Source organism: Patella vulgata, chromosome 5 (assembly GCF_932274485.2).
Source record: "Patella vulgata chromosome 5, xgPatVulg1.2, whole genome shotgun sequence".
Taxonomy (NCBI): Eukaryota; Metazoa; Mollusca; class Gastropoda; family Patellidae; genus Patella; species Patella vulgata.
In genome coordinates, this window is record NC_065883.2 from 8907410 (window position 1) to 8930011 (window position 22602).

At 39.6% G+C, this 22602-nt stretch overlaps 1 protein-coding gene across 1 annotated transcript in view; it reads left to right on the forward strand.

Moving 5' to 3' along the window:
- Window positions 1–2731: 2731 nt before the first annotated feature.
- LOC126822436 (synaptotagmin-15) overlaps window positions 2732–22602 on the forward strand; it is a 155950-nt gene continuing 136079 nt past the window's right edge. The window contains exon 1 of the mRNA XM_050551349.2: window positions 2732–2956. Coding sequence (XP_050407306.1) covers window positions 2845–2956 — 112 coding nt within the window. The 5' untranslated portion in view covers window positions 2732–2844. The remainder of the gene's footprint in view (window positions 2957–22602) is intronic.

Sequence of the window (22602 nt, forward strand, 5' to 3'; positions counted from 1 at the left end):
CATCTTTAAAATGTCACCCTTTCTCTCGCTACCAGGCCCTATACTTTAGTCTTGGACAGGGCCCTTGAGAGGAAAAAATGTGCTAGGGCGAGACATTTTGTGACCCCCGCTCCCCCCCTCCAACACATGTAACAATTTTATGTCTCAGGTAGGCCTATTATAAAAGAATAACCGATATAGTTTGGTGACGGTAATGGCGAACTGTTGTTTCGCTCAAGAATCGTCGCTATTCAATATTTAATTCTCTTGGAAAAGAACTGTCGGCCATTTTGATTACATGTATTACCATTTCTATTTAAGACGAAACGAAACATCAAATAATCACCGCTTGAATTAATCATTAGGAGTAAATAATGACTTTACATATATACATATATACTAATGTAATATATACTAATTATCAATCAACTAATCATTAATCCAAGACAACTGATTAGTATCACTCAATTACGCAATCCGGATTATGTGCCAGTTCATTAATTTATAGTATTTCGCCACGTGTTTGACACTCAATGTAATGGTTTATATAAAAAAGAATCGCCGGTACCGCAAAACTATCGGCAAAATCAAATGTGCATATTTATATAATAAGCTTAAAGGGAACGATAAAAAAAAATCATGCATAATTGCCCATTTCAATTTTGAACTTTGATATTCAGGGAAGGGGGGTGGGGGTGGAGGGCCGAATGGTTAGCACGTGCAGGCTATATCATAAGACCTGTCATTGAGTCAACTAACTGGCATGGTTTTGAACCCGGGGTTGTACGTGACAAGGAGTAGGATCGCCTGTCAAATCTCGTGGGTTTTCTCCGGGTCTTCCGCTTTCCTCCCACTGCGAAAGACCCCTACGCGCAAGCGAATTATTGAAATTAAATTGAACCATGTGTTAGTCCCGAAATAACCTAGTTTGTGTTGAGTGGACGTTAAACCACATCTCTCTCTCTCTCCTCTCTCTCTCTCCTCTCTCTCTCCCTGATATTCAGGGGCCCCATAGACTCTTATGGGCTCTGGGGCGGCGCACCGGCTGCACCCCATCTCTCGCGAGGCCTGGTCTTGCGCGGCATATAAACAAGGAGTGTGTCCCGGGTATCACAAAAACAGAATCACGCCACTGCACCCCCCCCCCCCTACACCCACCTCCATAGTCGCCGGTGTCTAAGTGGGTAAGACGCTGTCTCGCTAGCCTGGTGGTCTCCCATTGTCAATGGTGCAGGACGGAGGTCCCGTGTATACATTGGCGTGCATGTAAAAGATCCCTTGGCAGTTGGAATTTGATATAAGAGTAGGCCATAGTGCCGCTGGCCGGGCAAAATCTCCCTCATAGCACACTGTATGGCGTATGCCCGTCTTCATTAGAGCAGTATAGGAGCAGAACAGTAGGACGTTAAACCCCATTTCATTTCATTTCATAGCCGCCATTAGCGCACCTTGAATGTCTTATACAAGGTTAAGCGCGTCTGTAAGACGACTCGACAAACAATACCTATAGAATGGTAATTGTAAATACATGTAATAAAATCCAATATAATTAACTGGCAGTTTTAATTAAAACCATTTCTAAGTAGGTCATCTAATGATGTGATAGTTTACATGCGTCTCTATCTGTTGTGTTGTAGAATACGCTTTTTGTTATGCAACAGATAACCTTGAATCATTTTCTTTTAAAGTATATTCTAGACAACAACAACAAAAAAAAAAGCCGTCGGATTTAAACAGGAAATAAATGACCATGTCGAAGATATATCTACGTTTTACCTGCAGTGTATATTAAAAATATATACACACATATATTGATTTAGCCAGGTGTCGGTAACTAAGAAAATGCTGGGCTGTTGATGGGTGGTATTATCAAAGTGTAACCAGGGATATTGGGATTAGAGCTGTTATCTGTGTATTTATCTGTGATTGATATCCTGGGCGATGCTGTCGAGTCTTTGATCGAGGTATTAGACTCATATTTATCCCTATTTATCGGCATCTATCAGTAACTATTAGTGACGTGTTTTATATGAATTCGTTGCAGGAAGAGTTTGTTATTAGCCGCGGTGTGAGTTCCTGTCATCGGCTTCTCTCTCTCTCTCTCTTAATAATTCTAGCGGTTATTTTGTTGGACCTCCGTCCTTCATTAGCTGCCGTCGGCTTCAACCTTTTCTTCTCTTCGTTCTGACTCTAATTGTAGGGTATTTTCTCCTCGACCTCCGGCAAATTCCCGTCTTTTACATCCAAAGCCATCATGGTCTTTCGTCTTTACGACATTCTCAGATAATCACCTTGTTGTTAACTTGGTACAGGAAAGTCGCCGTCGCTCGCCAAGCTGACTTGTTTCAAATGATTGTGGCAATTTAACGTGAGTGGAAACAAACGACCAGTTTCTAGTGACAAATTAATGTACCGGAGTCCTTGCTGATCGAGCAAACGACAATGTCGATCGTCTAATCAATTAGAAGTTCTATCCAGAAGAAAAAAAAAATAGAAAATCAGACTTTATCTTGAAATCTGCTGCGGGCGAAATCTATTTCTAAATGACTGACAGTTAGGGTTTGTGTGCTGCTGATTTTGTAAAGAGTTATATTAAGTAACACATTAACCTCTTTTTTATTAATTTTCATTTACTTCGTTTTTCGTTTCATGTCTTGGAAATAATTAACAAATTTTAATTAAGTGCGTGGTTGGTTTACAACAGTACCGTGTGGATGATTAGTGTCTCAAGGAGGATAGTGAGTTACTCGGGTTATTTAACGATGACACGATAAAGATTGGAGTATATATTAATAAGTTTTAAATAATAAATAAAATTGAGATAAACCAGGAGTATTTTGTGGTGCATATTAAAAGTTTCAAGCCATGTCAGTGTTTGTTTATTCTGTGGATAATGGGCCTAACTACCATAACGGAAGTAATGGACTAGGGATATTTGAATTAAATTTGACGGATCATCGGAACACCTACCGCAGAGGTTAGTATTTCTTTTTTAATTGGATTTTTTATTATATATTTTGTACTTAAAGTGATTTTTTTTATTTTATTATATTATATATTTTGTACTTAAGTGATTTTGTTTATTACAGATTTTGTAATTAAGTGATAATTTATCGCGTACTTTAAGAACATTTTCACTTTTGTTTTATTTCAAAAATAATTTGTTGTTTTATTTAAAAGTCGTTCTGTACATTTCTGGTATGTAGAAAGGCATGCATCGTGGAAACCCCCAATCCCAATAAATTGACAAATAGTTGTTTCTTAATTCAACTTTAAGATGTGTCCCAAAGACAAGCTACTATGGATTTCATTCCGAAAGGCCTGTAATGGTTTTACAATAGAATAGTTCATACGTCTAGGTGCTACTTATCTTTCATACACCTACCACGGGAAGCACTTTAGTTGCACGAAAGTGCAGTAGAGCCAATATGTATACATTTCCACTCTCAGATGAGCTTTGTTATTAAAACTCAAAAACTGGAGACAGATAGGCAGGGCCGGCGGAAGCAATTCTTGATTGGGGGGGGGGGGGGGCTTCCATCCTAAGTCCTATAGGCGTGGGTCCAGGGGCCGCAATAACCTGGAAAAAAGAGTACTTGCGGCCAAATTATTAGGGGGGGGGGGGGCGGCTGCAGATAGGTAAACACACCAGGGAGGCAATCTGTTTCATAGCGGTATTGCGAAAACCTCCTTTTTCATACACCTACCACGGGAAACACTTTAATTGCACGAAAGTGCAGTAGAGCCCATATGTATACATTTCCACTCTCAGTTGAGCTTTGTTATTAAAACTCAAAACTGGAGACAGATAGGTAAACACACCAGAGAGGCAATCTGTTTCATAGCGGTAATGCGAAAGCCTTCTCTTAACTCTTTTAAAATGACTGACCTTTAAGTTCACGTGCATTATAGATCCACTTGTAACGACACATCATAGGGTATTGATAGCAAGTGCGCTGTTTATATCGAACGTAGTAACACAAACTAATCCTGGCAGAATTGGTGTCTTTTACTCATTTTACGCCTTATGTTACCATTTGCACAAAATCGGAAATATTATTATCCATATATACTTTTAAAAAAAAAATCATTGTTTTTCAAAATGATTTTAAAAATTGTTTTGGAATATAATTTGTAAAAGCAAAAATGTTAATATTAAGAGCTAATTAACCCACATCGATGTCACCCCTTTCAGTGATAGTAGCGACCAAGTGAATATATACTGCTGATAAGTTTGGCATGGAAGGGGTGGGTGCATTTAACTGAAACGTCCCCAGTTTTGTTTGATATATTATGCTATTTCTAAACTTTTCAAGCTATAAGTACGTGACCAGATCAGACATTCCGACGTCTTTCGTGGGGTATATTATCTAGTAGTCTGGCTATTGTAATATCGTTTACAATCTTTCAAGACTTTGCTCAGAGAACTACAGTACAGTATTATAATATTAATCACTTTATTTTCTGAGGGAACATATTTAGTACATGAGTTCTAATTTTCAACATATCCCTCCTACTCTATATAAAACTAGAAACTACACAGTAACAATATTTAAAAAGTAAAACTAAAAATCTTTAAAACACGTTCTTTATTTACTGGCTATAACGTCAAACCAAAAATACTAAAAAAATTGACCATTTATTCCAAAACACATTCTATATTTACTCCAAAACACATTCATCATTTACTCCAAAACACATTCATCATTTACTCTTAAACATATTCCACAATTACCCTAAAACATATTCATCATTTACTCCTAAACACATTCATCATTTACTCCAAAACATATTCCACATTTAGTCCAAAACACATTCCACATTTACTCCAAAACATATTCGAGATTTACTGAAAAAAACAAACAAAACAAAAACAAAACATATTCCACATTTACTTCAAAACACATTCCACATTTACCCCAAAACACATTCATCATTTACCCCAAAACACATTCATCATTTACTCCTAAATATATTCCACAATTACCCTAAAACATATTCCACATTTACTCCAAAACACATTCATCATTTGCTCCAAAACACATTCCACATTTACCCCAAAACATATTCATCATTTACTCCTAAATATATTCCACAATTACCCTAAAACATATTCCACATTTACTCCAAAACACATTCATCATTTACTCCTAAATATATTCCACATTTACCCTAAAACATATTCCACATTTACTCCAAAACACATTCATCATTTACTCCTAAATATATTCCACATTTACCCCAAAACATATTCCACATTTACTCTAAAATACATTCCACATTTACTCCAAAACATATTCCACATTTACCCCAAAACCTATTCGAGATTTACTAAAAAAAACCCAACCCCCCCCCCCCCCCAAAAAAAAAACAACAACACATTCCACATTTACTCCAAAACATATCCATCATAATATACTCCTAGACAAATTAATCTTTTACTCATAAACATATTCCATATTTATTCGAAAAAAAACCCCCATATTCCACTTGACCACATTTAATCCAGAACATATTCCACATTTACTCTAAAATATGAATTGTCAGAAGGAGCCACCAAGAGCTGTAGCTTTAGCAAACGAAGACGTGTTTCCGGAGATGACGGTGCAATATGAATCAATTCCCCAAGGGCACTTACGTTTTAATGCCATGACCTTATTCTCCTATTTACAACATGGCCAGTTCCCTCCCGTGACACCACACATGACTCTTAGGTCGTTAATTACAGACGAAACGATTGGTACTTAACACTGTAACCTCGGTATCATTCAATCTTGAGTTTTTAGATATATTTTCTTTCACATTCATTCAATATCAAATCTTTGTTTGACAATTCGTAAAAATCGTATAAAATCACTCAAAATCATCTAAGCTGGCCATGCAATTTTGGCAATGAGTGTTCAATTTACAAGTGTTTAATTTCCCGATCAGTGTTCTAAAATAAACAACCCAACTGATTATTGATGTTTAATTTTAATTTGGAAGCTATTTGTTGTTGGCATATACTTTGTATGTGGTTGAGTTTAATATGATACTTTAAAGGAGCTAAATCGCTAATATTTAGGACCTAGAAATTGACACAAATGGGTTTCAACGCATATAATAATGTAATATGAATGTATATGAACTGATTTACATTCAATCGTTTTTGTTTTTACTCTAATTTCTTATCAGTTATGTTCGGCGAAATACGCCATAATCGAATGGCAATCTTAGCGTCTGGTTATTTCAGTCTACCACGGTAGTATTTATTGCGCATGCTCGCCAGATAAGAATATGGTGTTGCCGTTTGACATGACTTGTGGAATATGTCTAGCCTCGTTCTGCGAGCCCCTTGTTACAAATGACGCTGAAACGCATTATGGTACACGATTTGTGAACCAATGGTGAAATGTTTATTTTGTCTTAAATATTGGATATCAGAAGCCCATCTTTTTCCAGTAAGATCACAACATCAATGTTGATTTAAACTGACAAATAATTTGTGTTTTCAATGTCGAAGTTTTTGGATTATATTAAGTTAGAGACTTGGCTACTTTAAAACACTTGATCATCATTTGAGAGATTTGAATCCTTGCGAACTATAATATCGTGAAAGTTTAACCTTTGAAGAAATATCAGTCCAAAAACTATTTATTTACGTTCAATGTACAAAGATATGATGAAATGAAAATGTCGCATAGTTCGATATCCGCATAGTTCGATCTCATTTACTGGATCTCTTTTTAATCCGATGAAATCCAAGCCAGAAGATTATCTACCATTAATATTCTGGTTTGGTTTTCGTGATTTGTAATATTTTGGTCCTTGCGACCATACTTGTATCTTTAACTAATTGTTGGTTCACACTTTCTATAGAGTCAAATCACACGTACTAATACCCCCGTCAGACTGGGGTGGCGTCCTTACTGCGACGCTACGGCGACGGAAAATGGTCTCAGAGCGCGTCAAGATCGCCATAAGCGCGGTAAAAGCGTGGTGGAAACGCCAGATATCGTGCTGTGGTCTCCATGGTCGTGAATGATCGCCTAGTCACCGCGCTTGTTTTGAGCATGTTCTAAACAAACGCCAAGGCTTTGCGATCTAATTACTTTGAGTTTGTTTTATTGTGCATTAAGCCGTGTCAAATTATATGTTGTCCGAAAAATGTCCAGTCGAGATCGTCGACTTTAATGAGAGAGAGAGAGAGAGAGAGAGAGAGAGAGAGAGAGAGAGAGGGTTAAACGTCTATTCGACACAGACTAGGTCATTTCGGGACTAATATATGGTTTAATTTTATTTCAATAATTCGTTTACGCGTAGGGGTCTTTAGCAGTGGGAGGAAATCCGGAGGACCCGGAGAAAACTCACGAGGTTGGACAGGCAACCCTACTCCTTGTCACAGGGGATTCGAAACCACGCCAGTTGACTTAATGACAGGCCTCATGATACAGCGCGCACGTGCTAACCATTCGGCCTTTCCCATCCCCACCATGGCCCCGCCCCCGATTTTAATGACGGCATAGACGATGGGCGAGTTTGTTGTCAATCACCCAAAATAGCCATCTTGAAATGTCAAGAGAAATCAGCCATATCCAAGTGGAGAATTGCAAAGAAAAAGCTATTTGATATTTTCAAAAAATCGATAGGAATAAAATAGATACATTCCGATACCGACTCTACATCATAAGCTGTTCAAAGATACAGTAAGCTTTGTTGCATAAATATTCATTATATACGGCTATTATAGTATAACGTTTGATCGATTTAATTTTATAAAAAACAAAACACACTTTTAAAGAGGAATTATGGGAGATTTAGATAAACAGTTGACTGTTCTCGCTATGATAGTTTTAAGAAAATAGACAATGTAAATAGAATATGCTGAAAATTTCAGTCACATTGATCCAATCTGGATATTAGCTTTTGAATTTTAAGCCTACCATCGATCACCATTATTAAAGTCGGTACGATAAAAAAAAAACCCAACATAGTCTCGATTATCCATTTTTGGATTTATTCATCAATGAGCGTTAGCAGAAGATCGGATTCAAATTCAGTGAGAGTTGATTGTGGTTTGGATAAGTTAATTAATAATAATAATAATAATTTATTTTTATATATCGCATTACACATAGTTTCAATGCGCTGTACAAGGCATTACATGTAAAAAAGGTACATATAAAGAGAACAAAAGATATATAAAAGCAATTTATACAATCAATACAAACAGGAGTACATACACACATAATTCACATACAGACATATTTACATATTCATCTACATGCACATAAATACAAAACATGTTCACGAGTAGCATTGTCTGAACAAATGTGTTTTTAAACAGCGTTTAAATGGAGCAATTTCTGCGATTTCACGGAGGTGTATTGGGGGAGAGTTCCAGAGTTCAGGAGCAGAGTGTTTAAAAGCTCGCGACCCATAAAATTTGGTTTTGGGAGGTTTTGGGGGGTATTGTAGACAATTACCTTGAGCGAACCGGGTGTTTTGAGTTGTATTTTTAACAATGAAAAGTTCGTTCAGGTACATAGGTGCTGAACCGTGAATAATTTTGAAAGTTAATAGAATGATTTTGAATATTGATCTTTGGGCCACTGGAAGCCAGTGGAGTTCACGTAGTATAGGGACTGATGGAGCAAACTTGCCTTGTCTTGTAACTAATCGGGCAGCAGAGTTTTGTAAGGTTTGGAGTTTTTGTATTTGGGTGAGGCGTAGGTTGTGATATAGACTGTTGCAATAGTCCAGACGTGAGGTTATCATTGAATGAACTAATTTTTCAGTAGAGCGTCTGTCTAGTAGGGGTCGAATTCTTCCTATTCTGTAAAGCGCGTATGCTATTCCCTTACATGTTTGTTTAACGAATCCTTCGAGTGAACAGTCTCTTAATAGTTTATGTAACATTTAAGACATAGAGAAAGACTGCAATAGGCATATTGGAACCACGTTTAAATATCAAATTTAATAATGGAGAGTTAATATCTGTAGTTTTCTAGATTTGCGCTCTGTTTCGTATTATTTTACATTTAACGAAAATGAAATGGGTTTAATATTCTACTTTTCAACACCGCCCGGGGGGTTGGATGGCCGAATGGTTAGCACGTGCGCGCTGTATCATAAGGCCTGTCATTGAGTAAACTGGCGTGGTTTCGATTCCCCGGTTGGTCGCGACATGGAGTAGGGTCGCCTGTCCAACCTCGTGGATTTTCTCCGGGTCCACCGGTTTCCTCCCATTGCTAAAGATCCCTACGCGCAAGCCAGTTATTGAAATAAAAAATTAAAACCATATTTTAGTCCCGAAATGACCTAGTTTGTGTAGAGTGGACGTTAAACCCCATTTCTCTCTTTCACTCTCTCTCGTTTAACACCGCCCGGGTCAATGACAATGGGAATACGCCACTTAGTGTGCTATGAGGGAAATTTTGCCCGGACAGCGGCATGTCCACCAACCCGGTCTTCATCGAATTATACTATCAGGGGTTCTTTGTCATGCACGTCAAAGTGGCCGGGTTTTTCGTTTCGTATCACCCGAACCACTAGGTGCTGTTCATTTCCAGTCCCGCCGTCCTACAAATTAATATAATCTTACATTAATCACAATTAATCGGAAAAGTAGGGTTACAATCTGATTAAAACGCTGATCCTATTTCGTTTCGTTTTTTATAGTTGAAAATTTCGATATACTTGTCTTTACTACACTCGGAAGTGGTGTTATATAACCCGCGTTCTGGATGATGTGAGGGATTGGCCAATGAAACGGTCTGTTACGGCAAGTTTTCGCGTGATGTGCATGAAACTGTGGGGAAACCCTATAGAAACATCATTGTGTCAAAAAAAGGCCGCTCATATGACCCCTGACGCGACCTTCCACTACAACCGGTCAGATCTTCATGTAGTAGAGGCCATCGAAACTATAAATAAAACGTATGAAATATAGATCTTTATTTTAATCAGACTGAGTAGGCCTATGTATACCAAATCAATTTGATCTTCATCGACTTATCTCGAAACTTACGAGCGCTATACACAGGCCTGTATAATCTAGCAAACCAGTGAGCCATTTGTCGTCTTTGTGAATCATTATTACCTTTTCCTGGAATGTGGTCTTTCTGGCCTCCTACTGCATTAAACAATTTGCAACGATAGCGCTGACAGATTTGCCAGCATTTTGTAATGAACACTTCATTGGTATAAATGGCGTTATTTTCTACTCTGATCTACCGAATGATTTCCGTACGATCATCGGTTAGTCCTAAATGATAAGGTCAGCTCAATGTTTCGTCATAGGCGCGAAATGTAAACAGGGCTAGCGCTAATCTCAACCCTAACCCTGGACCTAGCCCCAATTCTTACCCTAACCAACACTCTCGCCAACTATCACGTGCCTAACCTTATTTACATCTCAGCGACCTTGACAAAAATTGAGCCGGCCTTAACAAATAGATTTAGCCCACGATCAAGGAATATTATTGGTGATTTAGAATAGAAGATTCAACCCGAAAATTTATATTCACACAGTAAAAAGTCATGAATTTGTTTGGAGCACTTTCTCTACAAGGTTCTCCGGTTTCCCCCCACTGCTAAAGACCCCTACGCGCAAGCGAATTATTAAAATAAAATTGAATCATTGTTAGTCTCGAAATGACCTAGTTTGTGTCGAGTGGACTTTAAACCCCATTTCTTTCCCCATCTCTCTCCACTTGAATTTCGTATTAAGATTCTTTATTCAATCAACACTGGTAAACTGTATTTTTTGTTTAAAAAAAAAAGGTCGGAATATCATAGAGCCTGTAGACAATTCGAGTGAACTTAGGTCATCCTTTATCAAATTAACTGCGTTTCTTTTTTTTTTTTAAAAATAAAAACTTTTCTTGGAACATTTAAATAAGTAGACTTTTAACCTTTTAGTAATAAAAGTGTGGGTCTTGAAAGGTTAAAGGGTCTTTTATTAAAGTCAAAATGAGATCTTGAAGGTTAGAATATATAAATTTACATCCGTATCGGGTCTATCTTCTGTGATGAAAGGGTTTCTCATCAACAGTCATTCAGTAAGGTGGGGTTAGATGACCGAAGGGTTAGCACGTGCGCGCTGTATAATAAGGTCTGTCATTAAGTCAACTGGCGGGGTTTCGGTTCCCTAGTTGTACGTGACAAGGAGTGAGATCGCCTGTCCAACCTCGTGGGTTTTCTAAGGGTCCCCACCCCCTCTCTCTCTCTCTCTCTCTCTCTCTCTCTCTCTCTCTCTCGTCATTCAGTATTCCCTACTGAACAAAATACTGAAATCTAGTTGAACCGGAACCGGAACTGCATCGAATAGCATGCTTTACATTCACACAATCCTTTCATCAAGCATTCAGAAAAATGAAATGAAATCTAGCGCAGGGCCCTTGCGAGGACAAAAATGTGCTGGGGCGATACCTTTTTGCCCCCCCCCACTCCTCCTTTCCATCACTAGCCATATCTAGATGATGCACTAGCAGATTGCGATAAAGCGAAAACTTTTGTACATACTTACATAAGCTTCAAAGGAACAATAAAAAATTCGTCCATGATTGTCCATTTCAATTTATGGGCCCTGGGGCGGCGCACCGACTGCACTCCCCTCACGTGAGGCCTGGTCGAGCGTTCTACTTGGCAAGCAAAATCGTGCTGCTGGGGCGGGTTAATGAAGATGGGTATACGCCCCACATTTCGCCCCAGCAGCACGATTTTACTTGCCAAGTCTCTCGTTCCGCATCGCTGACATCCGGTCACCAGGTTGAAAAAGCCCTATGATTGTATCCGGCTTGGTGAAACTTTGGGGTGGATGTGACAAAGTGCTCTATAACTTTCATCAAATTGAAATGAAATGAAATGAAATGAAATGGGGTTTAACGTCCTACTGTTCTGCTCCTAACCTGGGCTAATGAAGACGGGCATACGCCATACAGTGTGCTATGAGGGAAATTTTGCCCGGACAGCGGCACTACGGCCTACTCTTATATCGAATTCCAACTGCCAAGGGATCTTTTACGTGCACGCCAATGAGTACACGGGACCTCGGTTTTTCGTCCCATCCGAACGACTAGACAGCTTTCCTTGTCAGGCCCTCCGTCCTGCATCACTGACAAGGGAGAACCACGCCGTCATCAAATTGAACGATTATAGTTAGGTGTATAGAACTTATTGACCCCCAACTGGTTTTTGATAATATATGATATTGACGTTTCAACTCTGTATATACTTCTGTTAGTTACGAACTTGTCATATTGTAATTAAACATATAATTAATCCCTAATGTCATTTACAAGCTACATATGACCTGTGTACAACACTCGACATAACTTCAATGGAAATACGCAGTGGTCAGTTAATAATACCATGACGTGATAAATAAACAAGTCCATATATGATGATGACACTTATCCATTGTCCCTATTGTCGGACGCTATATAACCACGAGTTTACAAACAGTAAGCGACAAGAGGGACATACGGCGAAACAATTACTTCCCCGTTGCTAACTTTGAGCTGTTGCTATGGGAAATTCTCAAACCTAATGGTAAAATAATCGTGGTTGATAGGAATAGCTTAATGGATCGTATCTATTAAACATACATTATGCAAGAGCTAAATTTGCCTATTGCAGGTCTTCCTTTTAAGCCTTTAATGTTATATAAACTATTAATTAAACATTAATTAACAAGACCATAGTCCACTCTCGATGGCATCGGATACTCGAGATTTTAACTAGATTAGAACGGTTCAACATTTAAAATTTTTATTTAAAAACAGGAAAGCGAGGCTAAGTCTCGAATATACCAGTTCCCTGGTTACCATTTTTGAGCTATTATGGCAAGAATGGCCAGTTCTTTATCTAAATCTTACATAATGTATCTTTACGTATTGTTGATTAATGAGATTTGTATATCATAATTAGTTTAACGTTCACTCGACAAACACTAGGTCATTTCGGGACTACCATATGCTTCAATTGTATTTCAATAATTCGCTTGCACGTCGGGTTCTTTAGCACTGGGAGAAAACCGGAGAAACACCACGAGGTTGGAAGGCGACCCTATGGCGCTAGCTCACTAAATATGAGGTCCCAATTTCGATCCGCTTTATTTACCGGTCTGCTTTCCCCGGGTAAAATATCTCCCATAGATAACCACAGTCTTCTTTTAACTCTATACATGATAACTGATCTTTAATGCCACGTGCAGTATAGGTCTACGTGTGAGGTCACATCATAAAGGCGTCGATTGCGTAGTAACACAAACTAATCCGGGCAGAATCTGTGTCTTTTACTCATTTTTATTTTGACCTTCACGTAATATTTTATCGACCTTTTTTTACACTAAACAGGAAATATACTTCCAACACTTCTTATTTTATCAATTTAAAAAAAAGTTGTTTTAGAATTTTATTTGTAGAAGGAAAAGGTTAATAATGAGAGCTAATTAACTCGCCCGGGTGTCATCCCTTTCAGTGATAGTAGCGGCCAAGCGACTAATTACTGCTGAAGGGTTTGCAACACTGCGTGACGTATGTCAATTTTCTTTAGCTCACTTAGTGCAGAAAGGTAAGACGCTCATCTCTATTAAATTCATTTCAACATTTTCTACTATTGGTGTATAATTATTTATAATAATTGTACATCACGGTCTGTCATTTATGTTGCAACAGAAAAAGTAAGACATCAAATCCCATTTCATTTCATTTCATTTCATTTCGTTTCGTTTCGTTTTATTTCGTTTCATTTCATTCCGCTTCGTTTAATTTAATTTAATTTAATTTAATTTAATTTAATTTAATTTAATTTAATTTAATTTAATTTAATTTAATTTCGTTTCGTTTCGTTTCGTTTCGTTTCGTTTCGTTTCGTTTCGTTTCGTTTCGTTTCATTTCATTTCATTTCATTTCACATGTGTAGGACCATCTCCGATCTAGCGTTCTCCTGTACAGACACAGCGTTCATCCGGAATGAAAAAACAAAACAATGAAGGATTTGCAAGAAAGACGTAATAGAAATAATGTCTTCACGATGGTCGTCTCGTGGATCGCGATAGCCTCGGGGCCGTAATTAGCTGAGAGTAACGAGGGTGCGGGAATTGTCCTCAGGGGTTCTGTAAAATTGATGGACAATATATATCAATTATTTTTATCTCGAAAATTTTTTCACAGGGGTGGGGGGGACGAAAACTTTTGCAGGCCTTGTTACGGGACTGCACGGTAATAAAGAGAAATGGGGTTTAACATCCACTCGACACAAACAAGTCATTTCGGGACTAGCATATGGTTTTTTAAGCAGTGGGAGGAAACCGGAGGACCCACGAGGTTGGACAGGCGACCCTACTCCTTGTCACGTACAACCGGGGAATCGAAACAACGCCAGTTGAATCAGTGACATACCTTATGATACAATGCACACACGCTAACCATTCGCCCCCCCCCCCACCCCCAGTATAAGATATAAAACACTGGCCAACTTTCTTTATTTATTAGCCAATCCGTCCGTCCTACACCACTAAAAAAAAGGGAACCACACCGGAAAATCCCCATGAATTTTCGATGCCAACACATAGATTTGGATAACCTGCTCTAAATGATGTCAGTCTGGTTCCTACGTCACTGCGCTATTCTATAATATTATAGGAGTGACGTAGGAGCGAGTCTGACATATTAGAGCAGGTTATCCAGTCAGTACGTGCCAACACAGGGATCGACCACCGGATCCCAAGGTCAGCGAGCGGTCATTGTCTAAGTCACTTAGCTACCGTGGCTCCTTTGTGAGACTAGCGAAGCTCGTTTAAGAAAGGTTAGATATTTGTATTTATCAATAAACATGATTGATTCACACCGGTTCATCATGACAATGATCAATAAGCTGTGAAAGCAACAGGGGTCGATAACTCTGTAATTACCACCATATTAACAATAGCCTTATCCGGTTTATAAGACGGGGTGCCCCGCTAGGTGACTACATCATTAACAATACCAGCATATTTATCACAACGTGTTTCTTTTATATATAAACCAATCAATTAAAATCAGACCCTACTTTCGTTTGTTATAGTAATGTATATACGTGGGATGGTTAACCTTATGCGCATGCTGCAAAGACCCTACTTTCGTTTTGTTTGCATTATGTTTGTAAAAGTATTGTATATACGTGGGATGGCCAACCTTATATGCGCATGCTGCAAAGATGGCGCATTAGATGGTTAGAAATGAAATGCCAATGACATGAAGTGGAGTATAAGGTCATGCGGCTCTGCTTTGACATACGTCACGAGGGAAATTTTGCCTGGGCAGCGGCGCTATTGGCTAACCCTTATATCGAATTCCAACTGCCAAGGAATATTTTACGTGAACGCCAATGTGTACTCGGGACCACTATCCGAACGACTTGACAATTGTCCTTGTCAGGTCTACACAAGGAAAAAAGAAATACGACCAAAGTCGGGCGTTACGAAACTACTAAATGACAAGGAAGAAGCACTCCGGAAAATCCGGATGGACATTCTTGGCCAACGCAGGGATCGAACACGGGACCTGACGCACAGAGTCACCGCGGCTCCCATGGGTGATTAGAAGTGGTGCATTGTATCAGTTCTCAAGTGGTGGCGCATTGTATCAACTATCAAGTGGTACATTGTATCAGTTCTAAAGTGGCGCACTGTATCAATTCTCATTGTATCAACTGGCACATCGCATCCCTCATAATAAAGCAAGACACCAAAAAAACCAGTGAAATCGCCTTTGTATATAAATCTAATGTATTGTATGTATTTTTAATAAAATTAGGAAATATCACGAACTAATTTTTCATCATCCTAGGTCAGTGCTTATGTGGAGACTTAACCTCTCCCCCAAATTCTTAAAAACCAACAATTACGTCTCAGTAACCTTGGCTAAAATTGAGCTGGCCTTAACAAAAAGATTTAGCCGTAAGCCTACTCATTATGTTTAGAGATTTTATTATTTAGTGCGCATCCTTTAATAGTAAATGTTATCTTCTTTCAAATGTTGGGGGTTGGATGGCCGAATGGTTAGCACTTGCTAACAAGGTCTGTCATTGAGTCAACTGGCGTGATTTCGATTCCCCGGTTGTATGTGGTAAGGAATAGGGTCGCCTGCCCATTCTCGTGGGTTTTTATTCGATATCCCCGGTTTCCTTCCACTGCTAAAGACCCTTACGCGCAAGCGAATTATTGAAATAAAATTGAACCATGTGTTAGTCCCGAAATGACCTAGTTTGTGTCGAGTGGACTTTAAACCCCATTTCTCTCTCTATCTCTCTCTTTCAAATGTGCCCGTTTTCAGTTTAAAAAATATTTCTTACTAGAAGAATGCCCGGCTTCGCTCGGGGGGCATAACCCCGAAACCGGAAGTGGTAGACTAACGCCACCTGGCCTTTGTTACTCCCCGGTCCGGGCTACCCCTATACCCCAAATTTCAGACTCGGGGCAGACCTAGTGTAGCCGCCAACCCCGAACAGACAGACAGACGACAGTCACAAATATTAGTATAGATTAGTTTAAAAAAATGATGCTGGCCTTATCATTTAGCACTAACCTCTGTTTAATTCACGTGTGAACAAATTGACGCCCGGTATGTTAATGGTTGGCCAACTATGGTATATATCATTTCACAATACATGTTCAACTGTAGATCTAAAGTCTGTCATTGAGTCACATTGCCTTGTACGTGACAAGGAGTAGGGTCGCCTATCCAACCTCGTGGGTTTTCTCCGGGTCCTCCGGTTTCCTCCCACTGCTAAAGACCCCTACGCGCAAGCGAATTATTGAAATAAAATTAAACCATATGTTAGTCCCGAAATGACCTAGTTTGTGTCGAGTGGACGTTAAACCCCATTTCTCTCTCTCTCTCTCTCTCTCAACTGTAGATCAATTTGTTGTCGGCGATGTTAAGTAAACATGCTTCACACGATCCCATGTCTGCGCTATCACCCTCGGTGGAATCGGTCTGTAGTTCCCAGGTAGTCATGTTCCTGAAGCAACGACTGCGAGCTTTACAACATCTGGACGTTGCTTGTTTACTTCACAATTCCCGAACTTATAGCTACGTTATCTATCTACACGTGAGCAGTAGCGTCCAATCAGAGGTACTGTATGGCGTATGCCCGTCTTCATTAGGCAAAACAGTAGAACGTTAAACCCCATTTCATTTCATTCCATTTCCAATCAGAGGTTGTACCATTGCGACCTCCACAGAAGCCTTGACATTGAATGAACCATGAATTTTGCAACTCGATTATCACAGGTAGACATTTTAGCTTGGCATTCGCGACGATCGAGGAATCTGATAGGCTCACAAGCTGGGCTTGTACCCAATCGAAATTATTGCCGCGATATGCAGGGAATTACGTGAATGCCTTGATAAGATGTACGGAGTTCAAGCGAGCTTAAGCCTTCTATTGAAGATACCAGGTAGTAGGGGTAATAGTAGTTCAGTTGACGGAAGTTCCATCTCAATATTGGGCCAGAGAATGCAGTCGCTTGCTTTACCCCCCCCCCCCTCTCTCATGATTGGCCCCAAGAATGAATAGAGTCGCTTGCGCCCCCCCCCCCCTCTCTCTATCTCTCAGTTTATATCACCTTGCAAAATGAAGAAAGAGTGTTATTCAGTTTGCGCTATACCCAATTTCCGACCTTTAACCGTAATTGTTATGGAACCATTTCTGATTCAGAACATCACTCTGAAAACTCAAGGATGAATTGTCCTCATTGCTGGCTTATTCTCGTCATTCATTACAATAACAGAACTTGACAAATATGTCCCATTGAAAACCCCAGAAGACAGAATTGACAGAAATAGCGCCATTGTTGACTCTGATAAATCGCTAGACATTTATTAACTTTATTTCAGATTGAAACACCTGGACCTGAAAACAAAAACTTCCTTATTCCCATCAGGCAATGAGAATAGAAGATTTAATGGAGTTTAACGTCCTTCATTTCTGCTCCGAACTGGGCTAATGATGACGGGCATACGCCATACAGTGTGCTTTGAGGGAATTTCACCCGGACCACGGCACTTCGGCCTACTCTTATATCGAATTCCATCTATCAAGGGATTTTTTACTTGTACGCCAATGTGTACACGGGGATCTCGGTTTCTCGTCCCATCCGAACGACTAGAAATCAGCCATTGTCAGGCCCTCAGTCCTGCACCATTGACAAGGGGAAACTACGTCTGAAAATCCCAATGAACTTTCTCGGTCAATGCAAGGATCGAACACGTGACCTCCAGGCTAGCGAGTCAGCGTCTTAACCACTTACATGGGCGTCACACATGGGGCGGGGGGGGGGTGGGCCGACCCCCCAATTGTTTTTCTTGGGGGGTGGGGGGTCTGAATATACTTGGACCCCCCCCCCCCCCCAAAAAAAAAAAAAAAATTACATAGTAGGCCTAAACTCCTATTTATTTACAACAATTATTAGGATTAGTTAAGATTCTATCTGTATAAAACCTGTACATATCCCAATATGGTTTATACTGCTAAAATAAAACACAGAGATAATCATCCTGGAAACATGTGTGAAGTGAAAAGTACCCGTGTTCCATAAAATTGTGTCTAGTTAGCCTGTCAGTAATATTTTGTTAATTTTTTTCTGCCACTTATCAGAGTGAATCGCATGTAGGTACCCCAAAACATAACCGCCTAAACCAAATATTTATCGCCCGTTCAGTCAGCAACGTAACCATAATGCTTTTGAACGCGGTGTCTTGGTAGACAGCATGGCCACATGGTGTTTGTTTATATTTTCTAGGGGTTTTAAAAAATGGGTTAGGGTTAGGGTTTAGGGTTGCGGACCCCCCCCCCCCCATATATATTTCACGGCTACGCCTCTGCCCACTTAGCCACCGTGGCCCATTGTTTTAAAGAGGTCTCTTGGCGTAAGACCTTGTGATTTTATGATATATTTGGGACGACAATTATATTCAAACTAATTTATTTATCACAAGTTTGCTTCAAATCTCTATCAAAACATTTTAATCTATTAGAAACTATCCCATGCCGCGAGAAATTATTTCCATCGAACTTGTTTATCACGTGACTTGATTTGAGGGAGAATCCATTATCAGCTTATATCTGGTCTTAGTAGCTGTCCCTTGGCCATAAATATTGAAGACGAAGTAAATTCCTAGATTATGGGGGGTGGGGGTGGATGGCCGAATGGTTAGCACGTGCGGGCTGTAGCATTTGGCCTATCATTGAGTCAACTGGCGTGGTGGTCGCCTGTCCAACCTCGTTGATTTTCTCCGGTTTCCTCCCACTTCTATAGACCCCTACACACAAACGAATTATTGAAATAAGTTTGTTTAAAAAAAACATTTGTTAGTCCCGAAATGACCTAGTTTGTGCCGAGTGGACGTTAAACCCCATCTCTCTCTCTCTCTCTCTCTCTCTCTCTCTCTCTCCTAGATTATAATCTGCTAACTTTCATTTTTACCATATAATCACAGTTTACTGGGCGTTTCACTCTTAATGGCCTCACACAACCGTTAGCCATTAAATTAACACATAAGAAGTGCTCCTTACGTCACTCCGACACAGGCTTCGAGTACTGCTAGGTTCCCACTATCACGATTCGTGCTACGATTGAAATAATGGTTTTATTCGTGGAGTAATCGTGGTGATCCTATAAGGTCTTATCATATATTGTGGTCAATCGTAGCAATCGTGTTGATCGTATCGAAACGTATCGAAACATATCTGCACGCACCAGATGGTAGACTCAATAGGGACTCAGTCGTAGCAATCGTGTCGATCGTATCGTAACGTATCCAAACGTATCTGCACTCACCAGATCGTGGACTCAATAGGGACGCAGTCGTAGCAATCGTGTTGATCGTATCGTAACGTATCAAAACTATCTGCACGCACCAGATCGTGGACTCAATAGGGACGCAGTCGTAGCAATCGTGTCGATCGTATCGTAACGTATCCAAACGTATCTGCACGCACCAGATCGTGGACTCAATAGGGACGCAGTCGTAGCAATCGTGTTGATCGTATCGTAACGTATCAAAACTATCTGCACGCACCAGATCGTGGACTCAATAGGGACGCAGTCGTAGCAATCGTGTTGATCGTATCGTAACGTACCAAAACTATCTGCACACACCAGATCGTGGACTCAATAGGGACGCAGTCGTAGCAATCGTGTTGATCGTATCGTAACGTATCAAAACTATCTGCACACACCAGATCGTGGACTCAATAGGGACGCAGTCGTAGCAATCGTGTTGATCGTATCGTAACGTATCAAAACTATCTGCACACACCAGATCGTGGACTCAATAGGGACAATCCTATCGTTACGCACCGCACGGCAGTGTGAGCTGACATTTTATTGGGTGATTCTACTTTCCATATATATCAATGTACACGGTTACTTATAGTATTCAGTTCAATTCTTTGCTCTCGGTGCTTCTACTATTTTGAAGCAGTAGTTTGTAGACAGTCCTTTGCAGATGTCTTTTTGGCGTTGTCGTAATAATTCCCAAGTTGGCAGAATTACACAGTATCTTGTTGATCTGTCCGTCTTCATTAGCCCAGTATAGGAGCAGAACAGTAGGACGTTAAATCCCATTTCATTTCATTTATAAACTATCCAGTTTAGGCGGACAGCTTAAGATTGCAAAGTGTGCGACAAATCAGACAAATTTATCAATTCCTTACTTATTTAAAGGAATTTAAGACAGTTTAGACGGACAGTTTAAGATTGCAAATCAGACAAATTCATCACTTCCTTACTTAGTTAAAGGAATTTAAGATACAATTTGTTTAATTTAAGGAGTTTTAAAATACAATTGATTATACTAAACGGCGTTTTCACATTGTTCTGTTGTTTCCATGGCAACTGATGGGCTTAGATGTAAACTGTTTCTATGGAAACAAGAGAAGTTATTTTAACGGCGTTTTGTTGACTCTTTAGAACCACGTTACTTATCTTAACGTCGTTCTGGTTGTTTCTATAGAAACACGTTACGACTAAATGAAATGGAGATTAACGCCCTACTGTTCTGCTCCGACTGGGCTAATGAAGACAGGTCTACGCCATACAGTGTGCTATGAGGGAAATTGTGCCCAGGCAGCGGCACTATGGCCTACTCTTATATCGAATTCCAACTACCAAGGGATTTTGTACGTGCACGCCAATGTATTTACGGGACCTCGGTTTTTCGTTCCATCCGAACGACTAGACGGCTGTCCTGGTCAAGCCACAGTTCAGTAACCAATATATATGATTATGTCAATAATATCAATATGGTTATGTCAACAATATTACCAAACCTCATACTCTTGGGGGGGATGTTCGAATGGTTAACACGTGCGCGCTGTAACATAGGCTTGTCATTGAGTCAGCTGGCGTGGTTTCGAATCCCCGGTTGTACGCGACAAGGGGTAGGGTCATCTGTCCAACCTTTTGGGTTTTCTCTGGGTCCTCCGGTTTCCTCCAACTGCTAAAGACCCCTACGCGCAAGCAAGTTATTGAAATAAAATTAAACCATGTGTTAGTCCCGAAATGACCTCATACTCTTAATAATATCTTTATTTACATTATATGTTCAAAATGTCCGCCTTTCTTTCTGTTTTACGACAAACGTCAAGCAATGTCTAACTCGCGAATGACGTCTTGACAGGTTTCTGTTGTTATATCCGCGTTTCTCTACGAATTGTTGCTAAAAAGAGGTAAGTATCCTACTTTCTTTATGTAAAATTGTATAAACCAGAAATTGGGATTGATTTATAGGATTTGTTTGATTTAAATAAGATGAAATAAAGATTATTACATCTCTAGAGAGATTGCTTTGTGCGAGTCAGTAATTTTCTAGTTTCAAATTTTCTTCTAATGGACATAGAGATGCGACGCTCGACTGCTTATGGATGGCATTACACACTTTATTTTCCTAGAAAATACCCCAAAACATTACTGAACAAAAACACCGACGAGGAGATCAATCGTTAAACTAAATCTTATATTATACGCCAAGGGGAGGTTGGGTGGTGGAATGGTTAGCGCGTGCGCGTTGTATCATAAGGTCTGTCATTGAGTCTACTGGCGTGGTTTCGATTCCCCGGTTGTACATGACAAGGAGTAGGGTCGCCTATCCAACCTCGTGGAGTTTCTCCGGGACCCCCGGTTTCCTTCCACTGCTAAAGACCCATACGCTTAAGCGAATCATTGAAACAAAATTGAACCATGTGTTAGTTCCGAAATGACCTTGTTTGTGTCGAGTGGACGTTAAACCCCATCTCTCACTCCCTCGATCGTCATTCAGTATTCCCTATTGAAAAAAATACTGAAATCTAGTTGAATTGGAACTGCATCGAATTTCTGTCGCTTATTATATATATGGCCGCATATGACAAGTATATTCTCAGCTAATTACGATTTCTGCTGTCCTGTTTTTGCTACCATTAACGAGGGTATTTTTAGTGATTATATAGAATCTGTAGAAATCTGATTTAATTAGAGAAAATCCACATCAACATTTACTTTTTAATAAACCCTGTTTAGTTATAATCAGTCTCCGTTAATTATTCTATATTAGACATATTAGATAACAGAAGATTATATCTCTGTCATAATCAACTCAATATCTACAACCC